The sequence below is a fragment of the Oryzias melastigma genome, linkage group LG7, assembly GCF_002922805.2.
Source record: "Oryzias melastigma strain HK-1 linkage group LG7, ASM292280v2, whole genome shotgun sequence".
In the NCBI taxonomy this organism is placed as follows: Eukaryota; Metazoa; Chordata; class Actinopteri; order Beloniformes; family Adrianichthyidae; genus Oryzias; species Oryzias melastigma.
The window spans coordinates 17335137-17361989 of NC_050518.1; the positions used below are offsets into that span (position 1 = coordinate 17335137).

Consider the following 26853-nt stretch of genomic DNA (forward strand, 5'->3'; position numbering starts at 1 on the left):
TTTCTGATGTTCTCTAAAACAGATTTTCACATTAAGTGTTTTTATTTTCTTGGTGGCCTTTAAAGTGCCTGTTTTTGAACTTTGATCCATTTCTACAGCCACTCATGCTAATTACATACAAGTGACGAATTGACGACTACTTTTTTACAATGTCTGCTTTCCTGGAAACCTCTCAACTGCCTAAAAATGAAGAAAAATTAAAGATAAATGTCACTTAGCATACATTTTTTGAGCATTCTGCAAGAAATCCCATCAGTTTTTACAGTTTTTTTATTTTGGAAATGTTTTTTTCTTAAATACATAACAGATTTCTTCTCTCAAAATATTTCTGAGTCAGTATGTGAACCTGTATTAGCAGAAAAGGTGTAAAACGAGCCCGGATTGCATCAGAGTTCTTCAGTTTCGAACACAAAGGGTTTGCTCGACCAGATTACGCTTCGGTGGGATTTAAGAACAAGTCCTGCACTTGCAGAGGACCCAGTGTTGTTTGCATCCGTTTGAACACGGCGTCCTTTTCCACCTGTGACCTAAAGAATGAGCTGTTTCCAGAAGTTTACACATCAGCTGCAACAGCTGAGGAGCTGTTGGTCTGAGGAGTCATTCACTGAAGATCAGCAGGGGGTAAGAAAACATCCAATCTGCTATTTAAAATGATTTAAACATCTATTTTGTTGTGTAGAAATAATCGAAATATTGTTCTGTGGCTTCATATGATTTGTAATTTACCATCAGTGATATTTTTATCCAATTTTCTGGTTTTGCACACAATTGATTGAGTCAAAATATTAAAAAAATTAACAATTAAATGTATTATTTCTTGTCTTTTACACTTTTATTCTCATTGAAAACACATCAGATCCCATAATCACTGTCAAACGTTTCATATTTATAATCAGTTTGTGGTGAAAGTGAAAGCTTTACTGCATTATAAAGATAAAAGACAAAAAAGGTTAAAATCCCAAAGATGTTTTGTTCTGCGTCTCTGTTCCTGACAGAAGCAGGGGGGGTTTCCTTTGGTCCGGAAGGTGTTTTACGCCGTGGGTGGGATCCCCTATCAGATGACGACAGCAGCCTTGAACATTTCCCTGCAGATTTTTCTTCTAGATGTTGTTCAGGTGAAAGTGTAACATTAATGTTTGTGCCTTGAAAGACGATTCTCCTGACTGAAAACGTCCACAGATGAAGGCTTTCTATGTGTCCCTGATCTTGTTTGTGAGTCGTGCGTGGGACGCCGTGACCGACCCTCTGGTGGGATACCTGGTGAGCCGCAGTAAATGGACGCCCATTGGCAAGCTCACTCCCTGGTGGGTCATTTCTGTTCCTCCGGAGCTTCAGTTTTGCCAACTTTCCTGCACTCCATCATTGTTTGTCTTACAGGCTGCTACTCTCCACGCCATTTGGAGTCCTGTCGTACGTGCTCGTGTGGTCAGTGCCAGCGGGCTCCATGTCTGAGGCTGGCGGCGTGCTGTGGCTCCTCGTCACCACCTGTCTGTTTGAAACGTTCATGAGTGTGAGAGCCGTGGAGAGGACATTTTCTTCATTTATTCCAAAATAATTTCAAAATAGGAGAAGAATTAAAATGTATTTATTTTATTTAAACATTTATTAAACAAAGGGGGAAAAAATAATTCACACAGATATTACCAAGAATCCCACCCACTGATTGCTTGAAGATGCTCACTTTTCTTCAACTTTTATTTTGAAAATCCCATCTTTGAATTCTGGTTTTGTGTTCTGGCAAAGTGTGGCTTTTCTTCATATTTTGGGGGCAAAAGAGTAAACTCTTTAACATCTGAGGCATCAGTGGTGATGCTTGAACATAAAATCTTTAACATACTGTAACTTTTTAATAGTTTACACAATAATTCCAGTAGATTTTGAAGGAGAAAAGCGGCGTGAGCGCCGCTTTTCTCCTTCAAAATCTACCGGAATTATCATGTTAATGGTTGAAAAGTTGCATTATGTTAAAGATTTTGTTTTTAAGCATCACCAACAAGCTGAGAGTCAAGCAGGGAAGCACTGTGTCCCATTTTTAGTATCTTTGGTACGACTTGACCGGGATTTGAACTCACAACCTTTCCAGTCTTAGGGCAGACACTCTCCCACAAGGCCACTGAATTGCTCTATGCTAAGTACATAAACAAAGTAATTCACATTCGTAACAGCCCAAATACAGTAAATCATAATGTGCAGCCTGTCCAGGGTGTATCCTGTCTTTGCATGGTGGATGGGATAGGCTCCAGCAACCCATGATGTCAAAAGGATTCAACAGATTTCGAAAATGAATGGATGGAATTTATTCGCTTTTTTGACAAGGATTTTGCACAGAAGGCTAATTTGTATGTGTAAACAACATTAATATATAAACAAAAATGAGAATTAGAACGAAAAGTATTTTTTATAATTCCTTTTTCTAACTTAAACACCTTCCGTCTGGTTTATGAATGTTCCTCTAAAATGTCAGTATGTTTTTACCTCATCCAGTGAATAACTATAAAGCAGATTACAGAAAAGGTCTAAAACAGAAACCAAAATACACCTGGAAAAGAGGCATGTGAGAACATGCCTGTAGTTTTTGCCTTCACATATCTCCTTCACAATCTGTTGTTGTGTTTCTGTCAGTGCTACAACGTTCCATACCTCTCTCTGAGCATGTTTCTGGGTGCACCAAAGAAGGACAGAGACTCTGCCACTGCCTACAGTAAGAGGAACCAGACTCCCTCACTGGCTCAGCTGTAACCAAATACCAACTCCTTTTTTTTCTTTTTTTTTTTTGTCTCCGTCCTCTTTCCGTCAGGAATGAGCGTGGAGATGATGGCGATGCTTCTGGCCTCAGCGATTCAAGGACAAGTTGTGTCTGTGTACAACACAGAGAGGCAGAAGGCCTGCCAGCTCCATGAAGCAGCTGAAAGCACATCTGTGCCGCAGAGCGCCTCGCTCCAGGAAACGGTAGCCGGAGCAGCATGTGGGACATGAGGGGACGACCGCATTCTGTGACGCAGACGGCCCCTTCACCGGCATAATCTCAGAGATCTCCTGTTACCCTGTTATTAGCTGTTTCACAAAAGAATAGTTGTGTTGTCAGTGTGTGTGTGTGAACAAAAATAGATTTGTTTATGTGATTGAAAGTTTAAAAAAATTGAAGTGAGTGACACAGCAACTAACTTAGTTTTATTTATAGAAAGAGGCAACATCAAGTTTATTTAAATTTGTGGAAGCATGGAAGCAGTAAATTAAATTTGGCATTGTACAAAACTTTCTGCTTCTTAAAAATGAAAACATAAGTTTGCTTAGCCAAGCTTGAAATCTTTAAGAAACCTTCAGAAGTTCCTTTGTTCATCCAAACCTCATTCTGCCTCAAGATCACCCTCTCTATAATATACAACTAACGTTTTATAATTTAGCAATGCAGTTTGCAACTTTTGGATGCATGGGTCTGCTATGCTTTATTTATAATTTGTCATTTCTTTTGTGTGTGTCGCCTGCAGCAAAAGGCTTTCCTGACCTCAGCTGTGGTCATGGGTGCTGTCTTCCTTCTCTGCAGCCTCGTGCTCTTCTTCGGGGTGAAGGAGCAGCGTGGTAAGTCAGTTCCAAACAACAACCTTCAAAAATTATAGATTTAATGTTTACCTGCGTTACTAACATAGACCGTAAAAACATGGACTGCTCAAACTCTCCCCCCTCGTGCTTCAAATAAGAAGTATCTGCTGGTTGCAAGAAGGTTAAAGTCCCATAGACTTCCATTGAGAAATAGACAGTTATTTCTCACTCAGAATGATCTAATACATTCTCAGCACATTCTTTAATCCTATTTTTTTAAGATAATTTTTCAAGTTATAAACTGACCAATCAGATGCCTCAGTAAAAGCATGTGGTGCTCACTGGCCCCACCTCCAACGTTTGATTGACAGATTCTCAGAGGGACTTTGAACAGCTGAAAGAAGCTCATTCATGATTGGCGACAGTAGTTCCTCTAAAAACGAGACTCATCTCGACTCGGACTAATCGCTGTTGACTGGTTGCAATCGTTTGCAATATGGCGGTAGACGTATCAGGAAGTGACGTCGTGACCTCATTTCACGAGGGCCAAAGGTAAGGCATTTTCTATGGGTGATGTCACCACCTTATTATGTCCAGTTCATATAAACAGTCTATGATTATTAAACTGGGGCATAAGGAAAATGGATTTGAGGAGATATTGCGATTTTTCCTTTGGTGATACTTTTATCGATTGAAAATGCTGACAAGATGATCTTTAATCAACTATTTGTGAGCGTCCTTCAGCATCTTCCTTTAACAAAGCACACTTTGAGCAGCTCTCCACCAGAACAGCAAGATCAGCTTGTGTTAAATGTTCAGTCAGCGTTGCGATTTTTGTTGTTGTAAAACATGTGCTACTTAGTATGACTTAGTTTTTTTCAGATTTATACCCTTAGAAAAATGAAAAATGATTCTGGTGCAGACTTGGGGTATATTGTGATATATATCGCATTGCGAGACGTGTATCACGATATGTATCGTATTGCCAGATTCTTGCCAATACACACCCCTATTTTTTAAAATCTATATTTATTCATTTTTGACACATTAACAAACCAAGCAAACACAAAAAAACGACAAATGCGAGATGTGTATCACGATATGTATCGTATCGCCAGATTCTTGCCAATACACATCCCTATTACTAAATGCTGGTTTTCTACAACCACACAAAGAATCCAAAAATGTATTTTTGCACATGTGGCTGTGAGAACAACAGTAATGTTTTTTTATGGCTCAGAAAATATCATCTTGAAACCTATTGATGCAAAACTGGATCGAACTACATTCAGCTCCAAAGTTACAGTAATTTAGTATCATTTTTTTTCATGCTGTAACTAAATTCAGGTTTCAAGGGGTAAAGCAAGTTTAGGTCTTGGTGTCCTCATGATGCTGGAGAGGACATAGTCTGAAGCAAACAGAGAAGATCTGATGTTGCCACTTTGTGGCCCCCAGGAAAGAAAACCAGAAAATCCAATCGGATCTCATCATTTATTGTGCATTAGAACACTAATGATAGTTCTGCTATGAAAGGAGTTTATGTGTTGAGAAAAACAATTCCAATATCAAGTTTACAAAACTATTTTTTGCAGCTATATTTGCGATAAGTCCTTATTTTTGGCCTAATTATCAGCATTACACTGAATCCAGGGTGTGAAGTATGTTAAATGTAGCAGACTCTCTTCCTCGGTTGAGCTGTGAGCAGCAATGCCTTCTTTTCCTCTGTGATCCTCAGACCCTTTCTGCTCCGAGGACACAATGCGACTGTCCTATCTCACCTCGGTAAAGATGCTGGCACGCCATGTCCCGTACCAGCGGCTCGTTCTCGGCTTTGTCTTTAGTGTTTCGGCCTTTCAGGTACACCACCACCAAAAGTCATAATTTAATGGTCTTTAGTTTTCTTTTGTTTGTGCTCTGTCTTGAAGTAACTTTTCCTTCCTCTCTCCCTGCCTGATGGTGTCAGATGTCTTTGGGTAACTTTGCCCTGTTCTGCAGCCATGCAGCTGGGCTGGGGGCCCAGTTCCAGCTCCTCCTGCTGGTCCTGCTGGTATGTTGCACGTAAATGTTTAAGGAAGCAACACTTAATTTGCATTTAATGCAATGAATGCTGTTCCACAGCTTTCTGCTTCAGTCGCAGTTCCCCTCTGGCAAGTGGTTCTTCTAAGAATTGGGAAAAAAGCCACACTCTTCATCGGACTATCAGTGAGAATTCAATTCATGGTCTTTCTACATCAACATCTTGCCTCTCACTCGAGGCCTCCTCGTGTCCTCCTCAGCTCTTCATCCCTGCTGTGATCATAGTTGCCTCCATCCCCGGTAACCTGCCAGTCTTCATGACGATGTGTGTTCTGATGGGATTCAGTGTGGCAACCATGTTCTTGCTTCCCTGGTGAGTCAGAGCTCAGCCTCCGAGGCCACTGTCAGATCCAGTATATCGAGAACATGTATTATTTGTTTGCTCCACCTGACCCGCGACTGGGACAAATGCAGCACATTTTGCTTTTTTGGATCAGCAGTGATTCTGCGTGACGTTACAGGTCGATGCTCCCAGATGTGGTGGACGACTTTACCTCTAAGCATCCCTCCTGTAAAGACTTGGAGCCCGTGTTTTTTTCTGGTTATGCGTTCTGCAGTAAGCTGTCTGGAGGCCTGTCTGCCGGACTCTCCACCATGACTCTGCAGTCAGTAAAGACCTGCACCCACACACATTGTTCCGTGTTCACTTTGGTTTTCCTCATGTAGCGTTCTGCCTTGCAGGATTGCAGGCTACAAAGCAGAGGCGTGTAACCATGGAGACGGAGTCCTGACAGCTCTAATTGTGCTGTTCTCACCAGTTCCCATCACACTTTTGCTGATAGGGATGGTGATATTTCACACATATCCAATCAATGAGAAGCGGCGCGTACAGACTGATGAGGAGCAGCTCCAGTAAGAGACTTTCTAGAGGATTTGCTCTCATTTGTCCTGAAATATGAAGTTGGACACAATCAAAACAATCTAAGAATTTTTAGGTTTTTAAAGAATGTATTTGTGAAAATAAATAGATGGTTAATTACAAAAATTTATCTTAATTCTTTATAACGTGACTTTGTCCAGACACCAAAGCCAAGTGGGCTCCAAAGAGTTTGTCCGCAGTTTCAGTGGTCAGCTAGCAAGAAACTAGCAGAGCTATCTCGCTAAGTCGACCACTTGGTGACTGGCAAGCATCCATTGAGCGAATGTCTAGTTTGGCGAGCCGGCCTACTGAGTACTCATTGAAGCCAGTAGGGTAGAGATCTAGCTCTCCCAGCCCTTCCTAGCTTGCTACGCTGTCCATTAGGCAGCTGGCTAGCTTCCACCGAGCAGCTGTCCATCGTAGCGAGTCGGCCTACCGAGTGCCCACTTAAGCCAATGTGGGCTACAGGTGGGGCCACCATGAAAACTGCGGAAAAACCTTTCGGGGGCCACATTTTCTACCCACTTTTAAACCATATGGGGCCCTTTTGGCCTTGCTGGCTGGGTGGTTACAGTCTGACTGTTTAAGGGTGTGAACAGGTGTCTTTAATACACACAATCAGATCAAACAGGTCCCGTTAAAACAGCTAACCAGTAGATGAAAGAAGAGCTTCTGAAAGAAGAAGAAACATGTATGTAAGGGACAAAATCTTCGCTTGTTTGTAAGAGCAAAATACTTATATTTTGCATCATTTTACAAATAAATAATTTGAAAAAAATCAAATAATGTGATTTCCTAAATAGCCACTAACTCTATCTTTCACAAGTGTTTATTTGATGAATATTACAGACCAAACTCATCTTCTAAAGTAAAGTAGTGGAACAACTAGCAACATTGGTGACTAACAAACTTTTTTTTAACCTTATGTCACTGGCCTCTAAATCTGCAAATTACAAAGATAAAAAAGGAAACATTTCATGCCTTTTGACCTGAAGTGCAAAAAATAAAACCTTTCAGCATGTTTGAAGCTAATAAGCAACCAAATTAATTTCAATAAGGTGAAGTTTTAGGAATGAGTAAATGTTTATCTGTGATCTATTATTTTTCTATTCATTTATTTTGAACTGATAAAATAAAAATCCTCATAAACAGAAGTATACGTGAAAATATTTGAAGTTCATAAAGGGCTTTGGATGAAGTTCATCAACTTATTGAGTCCAAGCCCCTTTTTTTTTATAATTTGGTACTTACATTTATGAAAATCGCATTTGTATAGAACCAAAAGAAACTGAAAACAATCAATTATGATTAAAAAATGATTCTTATTGACTCCCTAAATCTATTTACCTTATATGATTGCTTTAAATATGTTCATGGATTGACCATTTGAATTTCTTCCCTGCAGATATTCCATGTCTGAACCTTTTTTGTGCAGATGCAGTGGCTTTCATGGCTGGTTTCATAAACATATTTAACACTCTCAGACTGTATTTATTATCTCTTAAAACCCTTCCGCTCTCTTTGGGGTCCAGTTGACTCCAACCACATATTGATATGTGATTCCTTCCATGACAAAGGTGGACAGGATTTTATGTCTGTCATGGACATTAGTGAAACTCAAAAATCAAAGATAAAAAAAAGTTCAGCGCACTGTCTTGGGGGGTCCAGATGACCCCACTTTTAATATAAACAAACTAAGGAGAGCGGAAGGGTTACGTGGAGGAATAACTGAAAAAAAAATTAAACAGAGAAGTCTTTGGATATATAAAAATGTCTAATACGTTTGGCATTTATTCTTTGGGTCAATGAAATCTTAGCTCAGAACATAGATGAATAAATCTCAGAGTGCTTTAACTTTTAATAATCATAGTTTTTTTCTTTGTTTTTTTCAAATTCTAGTCCAGAACTTTCCTCATCAAATTCAAGAGAAGACTCTGAGCCACCAACAACCTTCCCTCAGTCTCATGTCAGTTTCATATCAACATCTCATTCTGGTCCAGCCTTCACCAACATCTGTCAGGCTGCTTCCTCAGCAGACTGTCAGAAGCCATCGTCTTCCTCGACTGCATTGAACAGCCCAGCTGGAGGAAGCTGCAGGTCTGCGTCAAACGTCGAGTCCAAAGTATCTCCTCAGTGGCATAAAAGTAAACCTTCAGGTGGAACTCAACGAGGAAGAAACCAGGATAACGCTAGATCTTTATCTGGCAGGTCACATGTGAGAGCCAAAGTATCATGGGTATGAGAGAAGCTATGCGGCAAATAAAATTGTTACTAGTAGTGAGCCTTTTAAATTAATACGTCTTTACTGAATGTATGAAAATTCAGCAGAAGCTAATTATGTTAGCTTCTGGTTTTAGAGTCCATGGAGTTTTTGTGTATGGATAAATACTGTGATACATTTAGAAATGAAGGTTGCTGCTGCATGTTTCTAAAAAAAACATTATTTTTTTTTTAAATAAAACATTTGTACACTTATTAAAAGCTTTTTATCTTTAAACACTGAAATGCACATCACCTAATATATGTGAAAATCTCTGTACTTTTGAGGTTTTTTTAAAACTAGTTTTGGTAACTCTTTAGATGAGATGCTGCAAAACACTCAAAATAATGTTGACAAAGACAGTTAATACATTTGTTAAGCTTGTAAGCAGTTTATTAATTTGGCCTTTACACACAATGTTCTCATTTTAGATGTTAATGAATCTTACAAGTATGTTAACAAACCTTATCCGGCTTATGCTAATAAATGTGTTAAAAACACATTATTAATGTTGGTCAATGTCTTATTTAGGTTGTTAAGGAATCGTATTATAAAGTGTTACCCCAGTTTTTAATCTTTATTATTCTAAGGCAATTATTTCAAAACCACATCAAACAAACTTTTATTCAAACTTAAATAACCAAAAAGATAAGAGCTAAAATTCCCATGTTTAAAATTGAAATTAATGAGATTTCCTGGATTTATTTTTCAACATTTTTGTCTCACAGTTGAAATATATCTATGATGAACATTTCAGACCAAAATTATCTTTTAAACTGGAATCACTTGTAGAATCAGTGAATGACAAATCAGTTTATTTGCTCCAATCAATGCAACCTATTGCATGTTTACCTGAATGTAATCATCCAAACTTCAAAATATGATTTATAAATGCTTCAAAATTAAGTATTATTTTAAGGTAATAATGTATGGGGGATATCATGAGTGTGTTGTTCGGGAATAATGCAAAGAATTTGTCAGATTTGTGTTTATTTTTAAATCTATTCAGATCATAATTTGTGGTTGACGATGCATTTCATAGTCAAACTTGATCCAGTTTGAATGATCCGAATCACTGACCTAAAATCGATCCAAGACAATTTTAGCCAAAACTTCCACCAGTGCGACTCAGATATAAATACCTGGTACTGAACAGTGCAGGTGAAATTTTCCAGATTCCTTGTATTTCTTGCAAGATAATCAAATGTTAATAAAATATATGTAGAAATAAGTAAATAAATAAGAATTAATGGCAAATCAGTGCACATTTTAGTTTCATAAAGTTCAGCTCCATCGTACCGCATCAAAATAATACAAACTGAACATTATTAGAGAATTCTAACACACTGTTTGGTCTCGTGTCTTTGCAAAGTTCAAAGTGTTCCCATTTTTACTGGTTTTAAATGCTTTTGCAGGTCCATTTATTTTAATCTATAATAGTTCAGAAAATCAAAGTGGGGGTGGGGACCACCTACTTTTAAAAAATAAAAGCATCTGGAATAAATTATAAAAAAATATTTGGGCTAAAATAAAAAAATAAAAATTAGAATTTAAAACATAAAAATGTTGGCGACTTGTTCCCCCCCTGCTCGTCGTCAGCAGGCCGGCCGGGGGTCTGCCTCCTCCTTCCGCAGACTGCTGCTGGAGCGTAAAGGAGAACCACCGAGAGAACATGGGAGTGGAAATTGAGACCTTGACCCCTGGCGACGGTGAGAACTGTTTGTTTTAATTACAAACGTATAAATTCAAGGTAATTATCTAAACGAAAGACATTCAATGCAAACCTTTATTTTGTCGATTTCTCTCAAATTAGGACGGACGTTCCCGAAGAAGGGGCAACGCGTCGTGGTGCATTATGTTGGTAAGGACATCTAAAGAGGCTACATGTTTTTATTTTCTTTAACAAATTATTAGATTCTTATTTTTACAACGCGACCTGGAAAGTAACTGTTTTTCTTCAAAAAGTGACTGAGTTTTAAGGATATTTAAGCTAAAAAAAAATTAAGCTAGCATCCGGGCTAATGTCCTCATCCTGTCATTAAAAGCAGCAACTGCAAATAAAAACAACTTATAGCGGTTTATTGTTCGCTTCTGTCGCACATTTCGGGTCTAAATTGAATACATTTTGATTTATAACCAAAAAGATGAATGAATTATAGCTGGCTAATCTTGCCCGATTATGCTAACCGGCTAGCTTTAGCCGCAGCTTCCGGTGGCTTTTTAAAACTAGTGTGGCACGAGAAAAACAGCTATTTTTCTTAAACATAAACTTTAAAAAATGATGGTTTGTCTGTGTCAAACCACATACATCTAATCCAGGAACATGACGGGTTGTTTTCATGTAGTATATTTGTGTAAATGTTCTTTGAAATAGGCGGAAGTAGTGGTCTCCGATCTGCAGCCTAGCTTGTTTTTGCAGCTAGCTCTCCACTAGTTGCTGCTAATTGTATGGATCAGGTGTGTTTAGTCAATCACAGTCTGGGATCACCTAAACCAGCAGCAAGTGGGACAGGGGAGGTCTTTACAACCACTGGTATGCCTGTTGATAGTGTGCCTAGAATCAAACTATTCCCATCTGTTTAAATGCAGCAAAGAAACACTATTTTAAATAGCTTTCTGTGTAGAAATGTAGTGATAGGAGCTCTGTAGTAAATGTAATTCCCCCTGTATAAAGTATTCTGAAATGTATGACTTACTTGGAACATTCAAAGACTCTCCGTTTTAATTTGTATCCCACAAACTGATCACGTCTCAACGTTTGTGTTTCGCAGGAACTCTGGCAGATGGGAAGGTGTTTGACTCCTCCAGATCTCGGGGGAAACCCTTCAAATTTAAGATCGGCAACCAGGAAGTTATTCGCGGCTGGGAGGAAGGAGTAGCTCAGGTAACAACCACATTTTTACCTAAGGAGGGATGACTTTACTCCGAGCATTTATTGGGATGAATGATAACAGCACCGAAATACAGGACAGGTGCTAGCAGTTCTATTTCCTCCATCCTGGCTACCAGAGGTGACGCATCAAGCACTAAATGATCGTGGAGCTCTAGAATTTACTGACAACAGAAATCACCAATGACCCACAAGAGTTCCACAACATTTGATGGACTCTAAAGAAAATGAAAATGGTCATTTGTTGAATTTGCTGCATTAGAAGGTCATATTTACTGAAATCTAAAGCTTTTCCAATCAAAAACATCTTCATGGGTCGAGTTATATTTGAACATAGAACCCCTTATTTTAGCATCAGCTTCTCAATTCTTGCTTCTTTAGAACTTGGGAACTTTTGGAGAGTTTCTGCTTGAGTTTCTATGTCAGAAAATTCTCCCAGAGCTGCTGTTTGGATGTGAACTGACCCCAAAGGTTCTCAATGGGGTTGAAGTCTGGAGGATGGGGGCCACACCATCAATATATCTCCTTTTATGCCCATAGCAATGATGCAGATGTATTGCTGCAGCATGAGATGGTGCATTGTTATGATTTTGTTTTGGGAAGTACGGTTCTTCTTTTTGAACCAATAAAGAAAGTGGTCAGTCAGAAACTCAGACACTTGAATACTATTGACATAATAATTTGGAGCACACTGTATATCAAGGTTATTGTGCAGGATTTCAGTTACATTTCCTAAAAACAAACATGTCTCTTAAAAGTCATTATTTTGGCATGTCAGGGTTTTCCTCTGCCTCTTTTTATTCCTGTCTTGTTTGAGTTACTGCTCCACTAAAAAAATAGCACCTCCATTTGCCTCATTATGAATGATTACTTTACATATTTTCTCTTTGTCTGTTTAGAATTGTGGAAACTTGTGTGTTTTTGTGTTCTTTACCTACAGAAAATGTGGTTTAATTTGATGTGAAATCTTTGCTGTTGTCCACAGATGAGTGTGGGTCAGCGAGCGAAGCTTATCTGCTCGCCGGACTACGCCTATGGCAGTAAAGGTCACCCCGGAGTCATCCCACCAAATGCCACTCTGACCTTTGATGTGGAGCTGATTGCTCTCGAAGCCTGAAACTTGCAACTTGGTTGTTTAACTTCTCTCAGATTTTCAGGGTAAGAACATAAAAAAATAGTCACTCTCTCTTAATGTGTCACATTTTAAGTATCAAGTTAAAATTAAAGTCCAATTAGCCGTCATCACTATTTTTTTATTTATTGTTTGGCTCATTCACTTGTATATTTTGGAAGTGCACCAAACATGAATTATGATGAATTCCTTTCACATTTATATAATAGCTCCTCAGTGTCTGTTATTTTCTTCTGTGCAGGTCGAGTCCTTTCTCGGGAACACGGTAACAAAACGCCCACGGCTGACAGCTGGTTCTGATTCCTGCATAGGACTTCATGTTTATGATTTCACAAAGTGTAATATGTCATTTGCTGTAAAACTTTATTCCTCTTATTTCTGTTTTGGTGGAAACTGTAAGCTAATTCTAAGTCATTAGGCCATCCCAGTGGATTTGTGTTATTACTTATTTTTTTATTGTTTTTGAACATGAACAGGGATTTTTTTTTTTTTTTTTTATATTTTTACCTTTCAAGCTTCTGCTATAAGTATAATTTCTTAGATAACTTTCAGTGATGAGCGTCTCATTCCTGCCTTTATATTATGTTGTTCCGATTGCTGGTAATAGATAGTCCAGAATTAGGTGTAATTTCCTGTTTTTCTTTCATAAATAACCTTTATTAATGCTTGTTAGTGTGGAAAAATGCTGCTGGTCTTTCATAAGTTTCATTCTACAGCAGCATGTTTTAATTAGTGTTATTATTACACCAAATCCATTTTTTTATTTTCTGGATTTTACTTTTTAAAAGTTCTCACAATACATTTCAAGTGTTTAGTGATTTTACACAATAATTTACAATGAATTGTAAATTTTCTAACAAGAAACAGGGTGTTTTTTGATATTCCCAATTGTTTTATGATGTTAGAAATAACTAAAGAAATTGAAAATACGATAGAAATTGTCACTTCAAGCCTAAAGGCCAAACTTAAAACCACATTTTTAAAGTTATTTTGTTATATTTTCAAATGTCCTCATGTTTAAAAATGTCTAGACAGCTCCATAAAGCAGCAGCCTGCTGTTCAGTGCTAAGGCATGTACTTTTATTGCAGTTTCGACATCTGTTACATAACATTTCTGAACGCTGACGCACAAAAGAGAGTCAGCTTTTACTTAAAGCTTTGCACAAATCTATAGCCTGATGGGGGGAAACAAAATACATCGACTCCCTTTACCAACATGCTTATTTTCCTCATACATTCACGTGTTTACTTACCAAATGTTCAGCCTTAAACTCAAGTTTTGGATCTCTATGATGTAAATAAACAGTATAACACAAACTTGGAGGCTTCTGAATTTTATTCTTGGTTTTGGCTCCTGAGTTTGAGATCAGATGAACATGCTCGGGTCCGACTGTGAAAATTCCTCAAAAATATTTTTTTCCCTTAATATCATCATGTTCTGTTTTTAAGTCAAAATGCTCATGTTAGGAAATGTTTAATTTTTGTAGCATAAGCAGCAAATCTTTGATGTTCCATCATTAAAAGCAACATTGGGCTCGATGATGCAAGCAGGAGAACCCAAACCGAGTGTGTTACATGCAAATCGCGTAAGAAAAGGAGGTCAGGCAGGAGCAGATTTGAGAAATCAAACGACTAAATTCATTCTTTGTACTAAAGTTAACAGAATCCAAATGACGGGATGTTCGGATCAGCTGAAGTTGGTCTAGGTGGTTCCGTTCATGCTGGCAGGCCTGCGCCCCCTCCCTGCACCCTGCTGGCGGAGTGAGTGAAGGGCGACGGCGCAGCAGCCTCTCAGCAGCGACCCGATATGATACACAGGCATGACTTCCTGTGGCGCCCCCCTGCACAGCCACGCCACAGTTGGGACCACAGGCATCGCCAAAGCCATGAGATCTACCAGGAAGTAACGGCTCCAGTGGCACAACGGCGGCGGGGGGTCGTCCTCGTCCGCCGCGTCCTCGTCCAGGGTGGGGACCCCTTGGCCTGCAGGTTGGGGCTGAGAGGTTTGGGGTTGTGCTGGTAACTTCTGGGTGGGGTGCTCGGGCGGGGGCGCCGCAGGTAAAGTGGGCTCTGAGGGGGGGCTGTCTGCTGGAGCTAAAGAAATGACGCTCAGCTCCTGCACGCCGCTCTCCTCCTGCAGCCAGGTCATGGTGGGGCTGCAGGCCTGTGAGCGGACCTCGGGCTTCCGCTCAACCACAGGAACGGGGATGGGGTTGGTGGGAGTTGGCGTGGGGGCCGCAGCGGTCGGCGCTCTAGCTGGGACCTCCTCTTGAGGCAGGTGAAGGAACAAGTGATGGTGAGGGAGGTACGAGCGCCCACTACACAAGCAGCTGCTGCTGAGCGTGTGGCAGGAGTGCGACAGCACGCCGCCTCCACCGCACACCCTGTCATGGTTGGACGAGCACGGCCCCGCCGACGGGCCCCGAACGTCGCAGGTCTGCGGTGGCAGCTGGTCCGACAGCAGAGCCGCCTCCAGGAGCAGGTGGGTTTGCCCCGCGGGGTGAGATGGTCCGGCGGGCTCTGGAGCGTTAGAGCTGCGCTCCAGCTGCAGTGCTTCGGTGCTCTGTCGCCCGCAGGCGGCGCTGCGGCTCAGCGTGCTGGCCGGAGAACACCCGCAGGAGCGGGACCGCCCCCCCGGACGGGCTCCCTGCAGTCCGAGGTATGGCTTGTGGTCGTGTTGGTCTTTTTCTCTGATGCCCAGATTGGACCGCACTGACTCAACCACCTCCTGGAGGTGCTGGATCTCCTTCCGAGCCTCTTTGAGAGCTAACTGGGCCTCCACGCGGTGACATTCCTCCTCAATCCAGTCCTCCTGCATCTTATACAGCTGCGTCCTCAGTTCTTCAATTTCATAGTCCCTAAAAAAAGGACGAAAAGTAAATTAATGATGCATAGATTAACTCTAGAGTAGTTATTATACACAATAATTCCACCTTAATTTCAAACATTTTAGAGAAAAAATGTTTGTACTTATAAAGCTTGTGAAATATTCCACAAAAAAAAGAAAACAATAGCATTCTTTGAGCAAAAACTTGACCTCAGCAGGCAAATTTTTACTGACAATCCAAGTGAATTGAATCTCATTTATGCACAGACTTACAAGTTCCTGTCACTAACTATTAAGTTTTTAGGTGTAATCATAAAGCAGATACTTCTATATGAAGCCAAACTTTTCCCAGTTGAAGTCAGTGTTGGTGTTTGATCAAATGTCAAAATCGGTCAAACTTCAAGTTTGAACATCTGAATAACTTAATGGTAGCTGGCTGTTCAAATCACTGAGCTACAACTTCTCTAATTGCATACACAGTTATACTATCAGTACTTGTATTTTCTCGGAAAGTACTAATTCTTATGGTTCATCTTGCACCTGTTGAACACAGGCGTTCTTGTTGCTGGCTTTCTGCTTTATTTACAGATAAATACAAGGATCAAACAAGTATCAGCATTTTTTTTTTTTAGCAAGTTCAATATTATAGTAAATTTTGTTTTCAAAGCTGTAGAGCAAACAAATAAAAAAGTCCATATCTGTTTAAAAAAACAGAATAATAAACTGCATCCACTGCTGCTTGATTTTTTTAGTTACAAGAAACAATTCGACTATCTTTAATAGGAAAAATACAAATAAATTGAAGAAGTTTTTTTTTTATCTAAACAGCACCACAGACACACTTAGGAATCTCACCAGGGAATTCAATGATTACTAACCCTGCTGCTGCCAATTCAGGTTCTTGTAGATAGAGGAGCAAAATGTGTTGGATACAAATTTATTGATTTTTTTCTTTATCTTATCGAGCATTATTATAGATATAGAAATATTTACATTTTTTTACCTAAAAGAAATGCTAAATTTACCAAATGTGAATCTGACCAGATTTTTTAGAGGTTTACTTACACTGAAAAAAGTGAAACATTAGATCAGCTAACAGAAATTCTGTAATTTTTTGCATTTAAAATCAGTACTTTTCATCTAATTACAATTTTGAGTTTATGGTTTACTCAAATTACACATTTAAATTCATAAAAAATAATATTTTAAATGTAACACATTGCAGAAGTTTTGCTAATTAATCCAAAATTTAATTTTCACAGTGTAAGAACGGCCGTGCTGCCATGTTCCTTTTTAACTTCTAAAAAGATTGTCGTTTGCTGCTTTCCTCCTTAATTTCTGTGGCAGCTGATGATTTTACTGCTTGTAGCTGAACTGCTGTTGAAAAACTAAGATACATTTACAAAATATCTGTCTCTATTTTTCTCATTTGTGTCAATAAAATAGGACATTATAGTGTATTTACAGTAATAATTATTATACTTCTTATTCTTGTGAAGGAATAATGGACAAAAGGAGAAGAATCACCTGTGATGAAGCCGTTCCACATTCTCTCTCAGTCTGGCTCGCAGATGTCGTATACACACCTCTTTTTGCTGCAGGGGGGTAAGGTACTGCTCTGCGCTGGGGGGCCTGATTCCATGATTGTCGCTGCAGGCTGTGTGCTTCATTTGACGCCTAAAATCAACAAAATGTCAAGTACAAAAACAGTCTGTAGAGTCTTCTGCCACTGATTCAACTATATTCCTACTTTGAGAGGTCGCTAAAGGAGTATCAGCATGTTTCGTTTAAAAGAGAAGCTGGGTCTCAGCTGGTGAATGCTTAGGAAGGACTCATCACATTGACATTTGTGTACAAATGCAGCAGCAGGCAGGTTTGCTCAGCTTTCTGTCTTTTTAGGATAATCAGAAATGAATTTAGGCAGATGACGGGTCTCACCTGGGTGTGCTGGGATACGTCCTGGCCGTGGGGCTGCCCTCCGGAGCCCTCGCCCGGCTGGGGTAGGTGTGAGTGCTGGATGCATCACTGAGGACGTGTCGCCCACTAACCCCACTGGTTCCCACTGAGCGCCTTAGACAAACATCCAACAACACCCAATTTACCTGACCACAAGAAGTCTGATATTCTACCTTTGAAACAGGCAGACGAGCGTACCTGCGCTGGCTGGAGGCGGGTTTTCGACCGGGAGTGAGAGACATTGACGTGAGGGGCAATGTCCCAGCTCTAGAGCGGGATGCTGGGTTCTGTCACAGCTACTCCACTGCAACGATCAGAGAGCAAACGTGTCAGAAACATGTTTAAATAAATCCAAGGAACGGCAAAAGGATGACTGTGACATCCTCTGGGAGGGAGATACAAATCTGACCCTCAGAAATAATAGTTTGGGGGCAGCAGCAAACAGAGCGTCCCTTCTGTCCCGACACAAAGAGCGACAGTGAGTTCAGCATCAGTGCAGTCTGTGTCGTCTTCATCCTCAGAAGCATGACTGAAGCCAACATCAACTGCTGACTCCACAATTCCACATGAACGACACATCATCTTTTGTTTCAGCCCTTAAAACGCTGATGGAACTGACTTTTAGAAGAAAACGCCAGACAATTTAAAAATCTAATCTAAAAAAGTGTGGACATTTGAAGCTGTGAACAGCTTTGGAAAAATCCAACCACAGATTGCAGTGAAAGTTAATGTTTTACCCTGGAGACATGAAAAACATACCCAGCATGCCTTGTTTTGCAGTAACCTTTTAGAAGAAATGGATGCATTCCTTTCTCTGTAAAACTGAAAAACTTTATAAAAGCTTGTTTTAAAATAAATTCAGCTTGTTATTTAAGAAAAAAACACTTGTTCAGTTTTCAAAGTCTCTGCCATGTCATTTCTCTTCTATCGTTTTTAATTGTTTGGTTTTTTTTTGCTGAACTTTTGTGCAAAAATGGGTTTACTTAATAAGAAACTGTTGTGCACTTTAAACAAATGTTTCTCATTTGTGAAAATTCAGTTACATGTTACTCCGGCGACAACAAACTATGAATCAAATAGTTAAAATTAATTGTTATATCCGTACTATTTATGATCCATGTTGGACGAATTAAATAATATTTGTTTTCTAACAATTTTCTGCTTTATGTGAGGAACAGTGAGGACAGAATTCTAAACTCTATTGAAGTGTTTTTTAAAAAAAGTTAATTTTCTTTGTTTGCAAAGTGGTAGAGAAATCAAACAAAATAGTCCACATCTGATTGAAAAAAAATCTGATTTTAAAAAATGATAAACTGCATCCACTGCTGCATGATATAAACATCTTTTAGGAGCAAGAAACAATTCTAGTCATGTGGATAGAGGATGAAAATGTGTTCGATATTCAAACAAGTTTGAATATTTTTTTCTGGATTATAGACTGTGATTATAGTATAGTTAGTATAAAATAATTAGTACAGGAAATGTAAAAAAGATATTGTAACATTATTCTATGGATTTAAAAGGCCTCCAGGAATATCATGTTATTTAAATTCTTCAAAACAATAATTAAATCACTTAAATGTTTGATTTTGAGGATGAAATATAATTTAAAGTCCTATTTGCACGCACAACTTTGAGACAGACACATCAGTTTATGTAATCAATCTATAGAAATCACTGGACTCTATATTGAAAGAAGCTACAAACATAGTTATATTCAAATAATGTTTAAAGATGGGATATTAGAAAAATACAAGCTGAGAAATTAACTAAAACAAACACAAAAGTTAGCTGGAGACTGAGATGGTATTTGGAGAGGATAGAAATGTAGAAATATTAAGTTTTGAAAGATTTGTTGTTATTAATGTTGCTTTGTGCTGATGTAAAAAACAGATTATATAAGATTTTTATTCATCTTGTTCCCATTGTTCAAGCCTAAAAATGGGCTAACTTGTGTTTCTTTGTAAAATGGCATGAACAATAAACTATTGTTATTATTTTGAAGTGCAAAAAAGAGAAAAAAATATTCAGTACATTCTTAGTTTAAATGTTTGGGTGGGACAGTTCGCCATCCTGATTTAAAGAGGATCAGAAAATGTTCAATTTCACTAATTCAACACTAAAAACCACATTTATAGATGGATGTTTCTGTTACCACCAATTATATTTGTTTTTATACTGCTTGGAGCTGTGTAAGATGTTTATTTATGTATTTTTTATCCTCCAGTTTGTGGTTTGGCTGCCCTTCATAGTTTCGTGACCATCAGTCATGTTTGTGTTACTCTAAAGCGTGTTGTATGAAATCAAACGAGGTTTTGGTTGTTGATTGAATATTTAAGTTTCTGCCACATTTGGGTCCCTAAAAAAAAAAAAAACAGACAATCCCAGTCTATTCAAAGTGTGTTCATCGTTCAAAAATAAAAATAAAAAACACACAAATAAAAGATAATTTTGACTAAAATAGTAATGAAAAATGTTGAGTCTGTTGGAGTTTTTTCTTTAAACAATGACTAAAATTTAAAGTTAGCAACTTTCTCTTTGAAGATAAATGTAATTTACAGTTATTCTTGTAAAAAAATACACATAAAATGATGAACTATGACATAAAAGTCCTGATATTTTCCATAAAAAGCTCTCTATTATGGATGACACAGTTAAAGTAAAGAGTAATCCTGCATAGCTTATCTAACAGAGCTTAAATCTGTGGACTCCATAACTCTCATCTCATTTCATCCTATATATAATTTCTAGGACGAGGAGGCAGATCACCTCCTCCTCCTCCTCCTCTTCATCATCATCCGCGTGCAACAAGTGGAAGATGCTGGTGAGAAATACGCAACCATCTTACGTAATTATTGAGTGGAGGCAGAGGGAGGAAGAGGAGACCCGCGTGCCACCTGCGGATGAAGATGCCGCGCGGCGGGAGAGCCTCGATCGTCCTTCACTGATCGGAGGGAAAACAGGCGCGCGCGCGCTTTGTGGGGCGGCACGCGGAAAAGTCACACGCTGAACGGAACTCAACCATGACATGACCAGAAAAATAAATAAATAAATCAAACCAAAACCCACATTCAGCACCAGCTGTGTCCTACATGCAAGCCGGGACAAACAAACCCAACGCTGCGGCAGCGGCCGTACCGGGGGGGCAGCGGGACGCCGCGCGCGCTGGGGGAGCCTCGGTTCCTGCCTGACTTGATGGTCCCGGGAGGCAGAAGGAAGAAGAGACGCTGGCGGTGCTGATGAGAGTCCATCCTGCAGCCACGGAGCCCCGAGATGAAATGAGGCAACTGCGTCTGCTGCAGCGCGGATTCTTAAAGTGACAGAGGGGGGAATCGAAGCGCCCCATCCGCAGGACACCAGGCTGGAAACTCCAGAGCCCCAGAAATCAATCCCGCAACACCGGCAGGCGGTTCAGGACTGACGTGCTGCTGAAAGAGCAGGTCTTCCTGACCGAAGCTTTTCAAAATAAATGTGTCTTCCTTAAATCTCTGAACACTTTCCGCTTTAGGAGCTGATGATAGCAACAATCAATAGAAAAAACAGAAAAGTTGCTTTACCTGCAATAATGTGAATGATTTTAGCTGAAAATAGTGACGAAATTTACTTTAATACCTGATGGGATTTGCTGTAAATGCAAAAGATATTTGGAAAATGTTAAATTTGCTATAAAAGATGGAAAGAGCACTGAAGTTGACCCAAATTAAAAAAAGAAATGTTGTAAAACTGTTTAATACATGCTAATTTTGCAAAAAGATTTAGTATGTTGCTTAAACAAACTCCAAATTAGTCCTAAAAAGCTAGTACATTGCTTAAATACAAGCTAAACTCCAAAGTAGCCTAAAATCCTCAGCGAACTAAATTAGTCAAAAATGTTAGCATGTTGCTAAAATAGAAGTTAAACTCTAAATTAGTCTACCCCCCCCCCCCCAGTAGATAACAAATTAGCCCAAAAACGATGGCATATTGTTGAAATAAACTCTTCATTTTTTTGAAAATTATTATAAAAGATAAAAACATAGCCCATGAATATATTTAAAAGATTATTGATAATCTACTTAAAATTTTTACATTTGAAAACTTTCTCATTCATTTCCTTTGGGCCATATTTTGCTTAATATTTCAAAAACTATAAAGTTTATGAATACCAAAAGTAACAGCAGTGATGTTCTGAACCAGATTAAGTTTTTGTGCCAAAAAACGCATGGAAAAGATCAGGAGAATCACTACAGTGTGAAAAAGGAATTACTAACATTCACACAATTAGGACAATTTTTATTTATTTATATAAACATAAACATTTATATAACAGCATGGATATGCTATATTGAATATAAGAAATATTTACAATTTATGTGAGTTTTTGCTTTAAACTAGTGCGGTTCTGAAAAGCTTTCTTGTAATAAATTTTGACTTCATCTTTGAAGTGAAGCGGACAGGAAACGCAGGGACTGAAACGGTTCAAAACATTCACTGAACATGCAGAGATGAACAGCTGCTGGACGCTTTCAAACACAATTAAAAAAATAAATAACATTTTTTAGCTTTCTAAAATATTCTGAGTTGAGAAATACATCAGAAGTGTTGGTAAAGAGGTTTTTGTAACAAACTCATGTCATTAACAGACATCTATGGGGACTTTTAAGGAGAATTTCACAGACTGTGATATGTGGGTCCAGGCGTGGCGAGGACGTCCTTATATGGGGCGCTCTGGTGCAGGTGGAGGGCGTGCTGCTTTCTCAGGACTAAGAAGGAGAAGAAGATGGCTGCAGCCTGAGCACGGGTGCTTCCTTCACAGAGGGACCTCAGGCTGAAGGTGGGGTCACTGCCGCTCTGACTCTGCTGTGGACAAAGTTTAATCCCCGATTGGGTTTATTTTCATCCATAAGTGTGTTTTTTTTTTCCTCTGCTCTGACTTTGTGGAGCACGAATATATCTGCAGGTGTATTTTTAGAAGCTTACTTTGAGGGCGTAAAGGAGCTTCTGTGCTCTCTTGGTGATCCTCTTTTCCTCAAAGTCCTGGCTGCTCAGCATTGACTGAAAGAAGAGGGAAAAAAAGGGGAATATTTCTGTTTCTGGGCGTTCTGTCAAAGCAGAACAGAAGACCAAAAAAAACCTGCCATCTGCATGACGTTATTAAAGCTTATCCGGGTATTTTTAGGCTGAATTGCAGAGGATGTGTGAGCGGATGAGAACCTGAGAGAGGAGGGAAGTTGACTGACTCTCCTGCTCCACATGAGACGGATGGACAAACATGGAGTCCTCAGACGGGAGGTCCAGATGAGTCAACTCCGACAGGTTCCGGTCCTGATGGAGACAGACAGCTTTAGTGTTGTTGTTTGAACACGTGAACGCTGCCGTCCAGCACTCACGTGCAGCAGCTCCGAGTGACCCTCCTGGTTGTGGTTTGTGTCGTGGAGAGGAGTCAGCTCAGTGCGAGTGTTATCCGGGTTGATCCATGAATCTCTGACACTGTTGTCCGAGCTGAGGCTGCTGCGGTCACTCTGAACTGTGGTGCGGAAAAATCGGATCAAACTATCGCATTGAACAATTCAGAGTGAAGTTTTTAACTGACTTTTTTCTCCGTCTTGGCGCATCTCCTCCACCTCTCCTCGTGGCTTGGAGTAACTCTGGTTGAGGGAGTTTTTAACAAAGAGCTGCAAAGACAGCAGCGTTTACACATCAGTTAGAGCCTAAACCATACCGGAACCGTTTGGTGGGGCGCTCACTTGGTTTATTTGTGGACCGAGCACAGCGGAGCACGGCTGGGAGAAGAGTTTGTTGACGGATCCGCTCTCCTTCCAGTACATGAGCTGGACGGTGGGCGGGGCCATGTCCAAAGCAGCCACCAGGTCAGAGAAGTCCGACAGCTGCTTTCTGATGAAGTTGTTGCTCAAATCTTTGGCCTGGTCCACCAGTAACTTGCGTTTTCTCTTCCCAACTCTCTTTTCTGAGTTTGCTAAAAACAAATAGCAGAGGGATCAAAGAATGATATAGAAAAGGCTCCTCCCATCAACTTAGGAAGCAACTAAATGATGTTTACGAGTCATGGCCACAGGTTCCAGGGCGAACGCAACCTCCATGTCAGCGAGCAGCGTGCTCTGATGTGGTGTAGGAGTCTCCGCCTCCATGTCAGCGAGCGGCGTGTTCTGATTTGGTGTAGGAGTCTCCGCCTCCATGAGATCTCCTTCAGGAGCGGCTGAAGACGACAGAAGAACAAACGTCATGTTTCTGAATGGACACGATGACACGTTATGCTCTAAAATCACATCACCGCTTTGATTCTGGAGCTCATTTGGAGACGGACTCTCAGGAGTTTGTTGTGTCAGCTCCTCCATGAGGTCTGTGGGCTCACTGGACATTCCCAGGAAGTCTATACGGAGAAAAAAAGGGACAAATTATTTAACAATAAGGGAAAGCGTGTGTCTGAGGATTCAGAGAACTTTAATCTGTGTTAAAGTGTGATTGACAGTCTAACAGTTGCAGACTGATGCTGAACATAACAGAACCATAACATTTATGCAAATCTTTTTGGGGGTCAAAAATAAATTCTTTAAATTCAACAAAGATTACCAAGAAGGTCTAATCCTTTGTCCTCATCTCCAAATGCATCATCATGGTGTGCAAAGGCTTCAAAGCTTCTGTCCAGCACAGTGTTTGATGGGACCATAGAGTCACTACCAATACCTGAAAGAAGAAGAGATGAAGAAAAAAAGAATTTTATGTACAATAATCAGAAGGAAAAAAAAACAAAAGACATATCTAAATGAGAGCTGAATATCTGAACTATATCAATGATTAAATGAATCAATAGGTCTGACTCTTACCAATGTCTGCCAATGTCAAAAAGTTGTTTCCAAAATCCTCTTTCAGAGTGATTTCCTCTGATCGACATTGGTTTAATGAAAAATCTTCCACTATATCGATGTCGCTGGCAAAAGAAAACAGAAATCGTACTCATTCCCCATTACTATTTTTAACATAACAACATCATTTGAATGAAAGACCACAGAGAATTTCAGAGTTAGCATTTGTTAGTATAAAAAGAATAATACTACCAGGGGTGTGGCAGTTCAACATCAAAGGCAGTGAAGTCCTCAGTCAAGGTGATTTCTTTGACTCTGGCCTCCAGCCGCCCCACGCACATATCTGTCTGATCTGGGATGGTAAGAATGCAACGAATTATTTTAACCACGAGGAACTGTTTCTATGAACTACTCTGCTGCTTCCATCCCTCAGGATTTAACTGAAAAGAAGAGCCCTAAAAACTCTGACTATGTCGCCCTCTGGTGGGTATTCCGTACAATGAAATTGCATTTTTAGTTTTCCAATCATCTTTGATTTGTGATAACGGTTTTAGCCTAAATCAAAATATAATGTTTTTTTAGGACTCAGTGTAGTAAAGTTAAAAAAATTGCACTAAATTCACTTTTTTATAGTTGAGTCAGTGAGACCAAAAAAATATTTTTTTGTGAAAAATAGTCCCTTGTTTCAGATTCCAACCTCATTTGATTTAATCTTGTTTTAATACCAGAAACTAATGAGCTGCAAAATTCATTAGAAGTTTAATAAACTATTATCTTAATTGTCTTTATTTTGAGTTAATTTAAAGCGAATGATGGTCAAGATATGTGCTATACATCCACTCTGTACATGTTCTTTAGTGCTCCCAAAGTAATATGTTATCATATGTATGGTTATAATTTACTCTGAAAGGCTTAACAATAGCATGATATAGGTCCTTAAATGGATCTTTTCTGATGTTATTTGCACGCATGTACGAGCGACCAAAAACTGATGGAACTTCATGTCATTTACACATTGCCCGCACATATTTTAAGTGCCTTCAAAGCTAAATGTTATTGTTGGTCGCACGTATTAATCTAACCTTCCTCCGGGTCCGTGCGGCCAAGAAAAGAGTTCAACGCCGGCCTTACATATTTAGAAAATTACGTGCGAATAGTCACTTTCTTTTTCTTTATGTACATCATCCATCATGATTAAAAAACAAACAAAAAGCTACAAAAACATCTGGAAAAAATGAACTATATTTACCAAGTTGAATGCTAAGCTGTATTTTGAAATTCCTTTAACATTTCCACTTTAGGATTTGATCATATTTAGGAAAAAAGATCCTCTAATTTAATGTATCAAAACCAACAAGCAGCTGTTTAATAGGTACAATTCAGTTTTTGAATGGTTGTTTATTTAATATGAAGCCTGCCAATTAATTTAACTAAAATAAAGTTATTTGTTGACTGAAGGAGTTGTTTGTACTACATCTATGACAAATTAATATTCAAGAACAACTGAATTACTTTTAACACACAAAAAATCTTAATAGAAGAAACAAAAAAAATACTAGCAAAAATCAAGACACTTACCTGGCCTGAAGGAAGTGCTGATTTTCCCCAGGGCAATAGTACAGTCAGCCAGGAGATACTTTGCCTTTCTGGAGTAAATTCTGACCAGACCGATGAGCAGATGACCGGAAGTCCGTAAACCAACCTTCATCTTCAAGCATCACACACAAACATCAGCATCAAAGTCCCCCAAGGTGATGATTTTCTGAATGTATTTACCTTTGGGGAAAGGATTTCCCTCACGGTTACTTCCAGATTGCATTCAAACACATGAGGCTTGGTGAGCTTTCTCTCCCAGTGCGCAGCCAGCCAGATTTTAGCCAGAGAGCCTCTTTTGGACGTAAACAGCTGCGTGTAGAACATGGTCACCTATAAACACACATTCAATGTTTTTTTTACGTCATGTGTTCACTACTAGTTAGTTTCCCATANNAAAAAAAAAAAAAAAAAAAAAACATTTTCCCGGAGCTACGTCAGGGCTAAAACCAAAAATTGTCAACAGACAGTTTTACGAAAACGACAAACTCGCAAGTTAGTCAATTATTCCCGAACAAAAATAATAATACACGCATAACTAGCAAATAAAACCAAAATTAAACACATTTCTTAGTTTAACCTGGTACAGAAATAGCTCAACTCACCAGTAGCTTTCCTTAACTTCAAATTCCCCGCCTTTTTTCCTCAGCCGTAACGCGCACATTTCCGCGAGCCCTCAGAGAAGAAGACTTCCGCTGTCAAGGTAAAAATGGCGACTGCGCTCGGGACATTTTTAGCCTGACTTTTCTGAAGCAATTTCTAGACTAATTACACGAACGAAAGAATTCTATCGTTAAATATTTATGTTTGAATACATTTTAATACACGTTAAAACAAATAAAAATATTTGAATATGAATTAGCTAGTCTACACCTACAAACTTTCTAATTGGATTACTGAAGAACTAATGCCGTCAG

At 39.3% G+C, this 26853-nt stretch overlaps 4 protein-coding genes across 6 annotated transcripts; 2 read left to right on the forward strand and 2 right to left on the reverse strand.

Annotated features, from left to right (window-relative positions):
* Positions 1-456: 456 nt before the first annotated feature.
* Positions 457-9203, forward strand: mfsd2al2 (major facilitator superfamily domain containing 2a-like 2). The gene is made up of 14 exons (XM_024293487.2): positions 457-621; positions 996-1115; positions 1180-1304; positions 1378-1510; positions 2623-2701; positions 2798-2949; positions 3489-3579; positions 5276-5397; positions 5504-5587; positions 5659-5742; positions 5817-5929; positions 6078-6221; positions 6298-6468; positions 8375-9203. Exons 1-14 carry the CDS (start codon positions 535-537, stop codon positions 8715-8717), a joined length of 1848 nt encoding a protein of 615 aa, XP_024149255.1. The 5' UTR covers positions 457-534; the 3' UTR covers positions 8718-9203.
* A 994-nt stretch (positions 9204-10197) lies between these two features.
* LOC112159231 (peptidyl-prolyl cis-trans isomerase FKBP1A) lies at positions 10198-14074 on the forward strand. The gene is made up of 5 exons (XM_024293172.2): positions 10198-10444; positions 10549-10596; positions 11507-11619; positions 12611-12783; positions 12999-14074. The coding sequence occupies exons 1-4, from the start codon at positions 10408-10410 to the stop codon at positions 12740-12742; spliced, it is 330 nt and encodes a 109-aa protein (XP_024148940.1). The 5' UTR covers positions 10198-10407; the 3' UTR covers positions 12743-12783; positions 12999-14074.
* LOC112159230 (syntaphilin) lies at positions 13816-20993 on the reverse strand. 2 transcript variants are annotated; one of them, XM_024293171.2, is made up of 5 exons: positions 20610-20993; positions 17739-17844; positions 17523-17654; positions 17112-17261; positions 13816-15615 (listed from the first exon to the last, which is right to left on the reverse strand). In XM_024293171.2, exons 2-5 carry the CDS (start codon positions 17780-17782, stop codon positions 14460-14462), a joined length of 1482 nt encoding a protein of 493 aa, XP_024148939.1. In that variant the 5' UTR covers positions 17783-17844; positions 20610-20993; the 3' UTR covers positions 13816-14459. The 2 variants fall into 2 exon arrangements, with proteins under 2 accessions (XP_024148939.1, XP_024148938.1); XM_024293170.2 differs by having other exon boundaries at positions 20679-20992.
* A 798-nt stretch (positions 20994-21791) lies between these two features.
* Positions 21792-26784, reverse strand: rad21l1 (RAD21 cohesin complex component like 1). Of its 2 annotated transcripts, none has more exons than XM_024293689.2 (14): positions 26542-26784; positions 26120-26269; positions 25922-26051; positions 24596-24695; positions 24365-24468; positions 24111-24224; positions 23812-23910; positions 23581-23736; positions 23267-23496; positions 23113-23194; positions 22910-23046; positions 22734-22844; positions 22500-22574; positions 21792-22376 (listed from the first exon to the last, which is right to left on the reverse strand). In XM_024293689.2, exons 2-14 carry the CDS (start codon positions 26261-26263, stop codon positions 22191-22193), a joined length of 1668 nt encoding a protein of 555 aa, XP_024149457.1. In that variant the 5' UTR covers positions 26264-26269; positions 26542-26784; the 3' UTR covers positions 21792-22190. The 2 variants fall into 2 exon arrangements, with proteins under 2 accessions (XP_024149457.1, XP_024149456.1); XM_024293688.2 differs by having other exon boundaries at positions 21792-22379; positions 26542-26779.
* Positions 26785-26853: the final 69 nt, after the last annotated feature.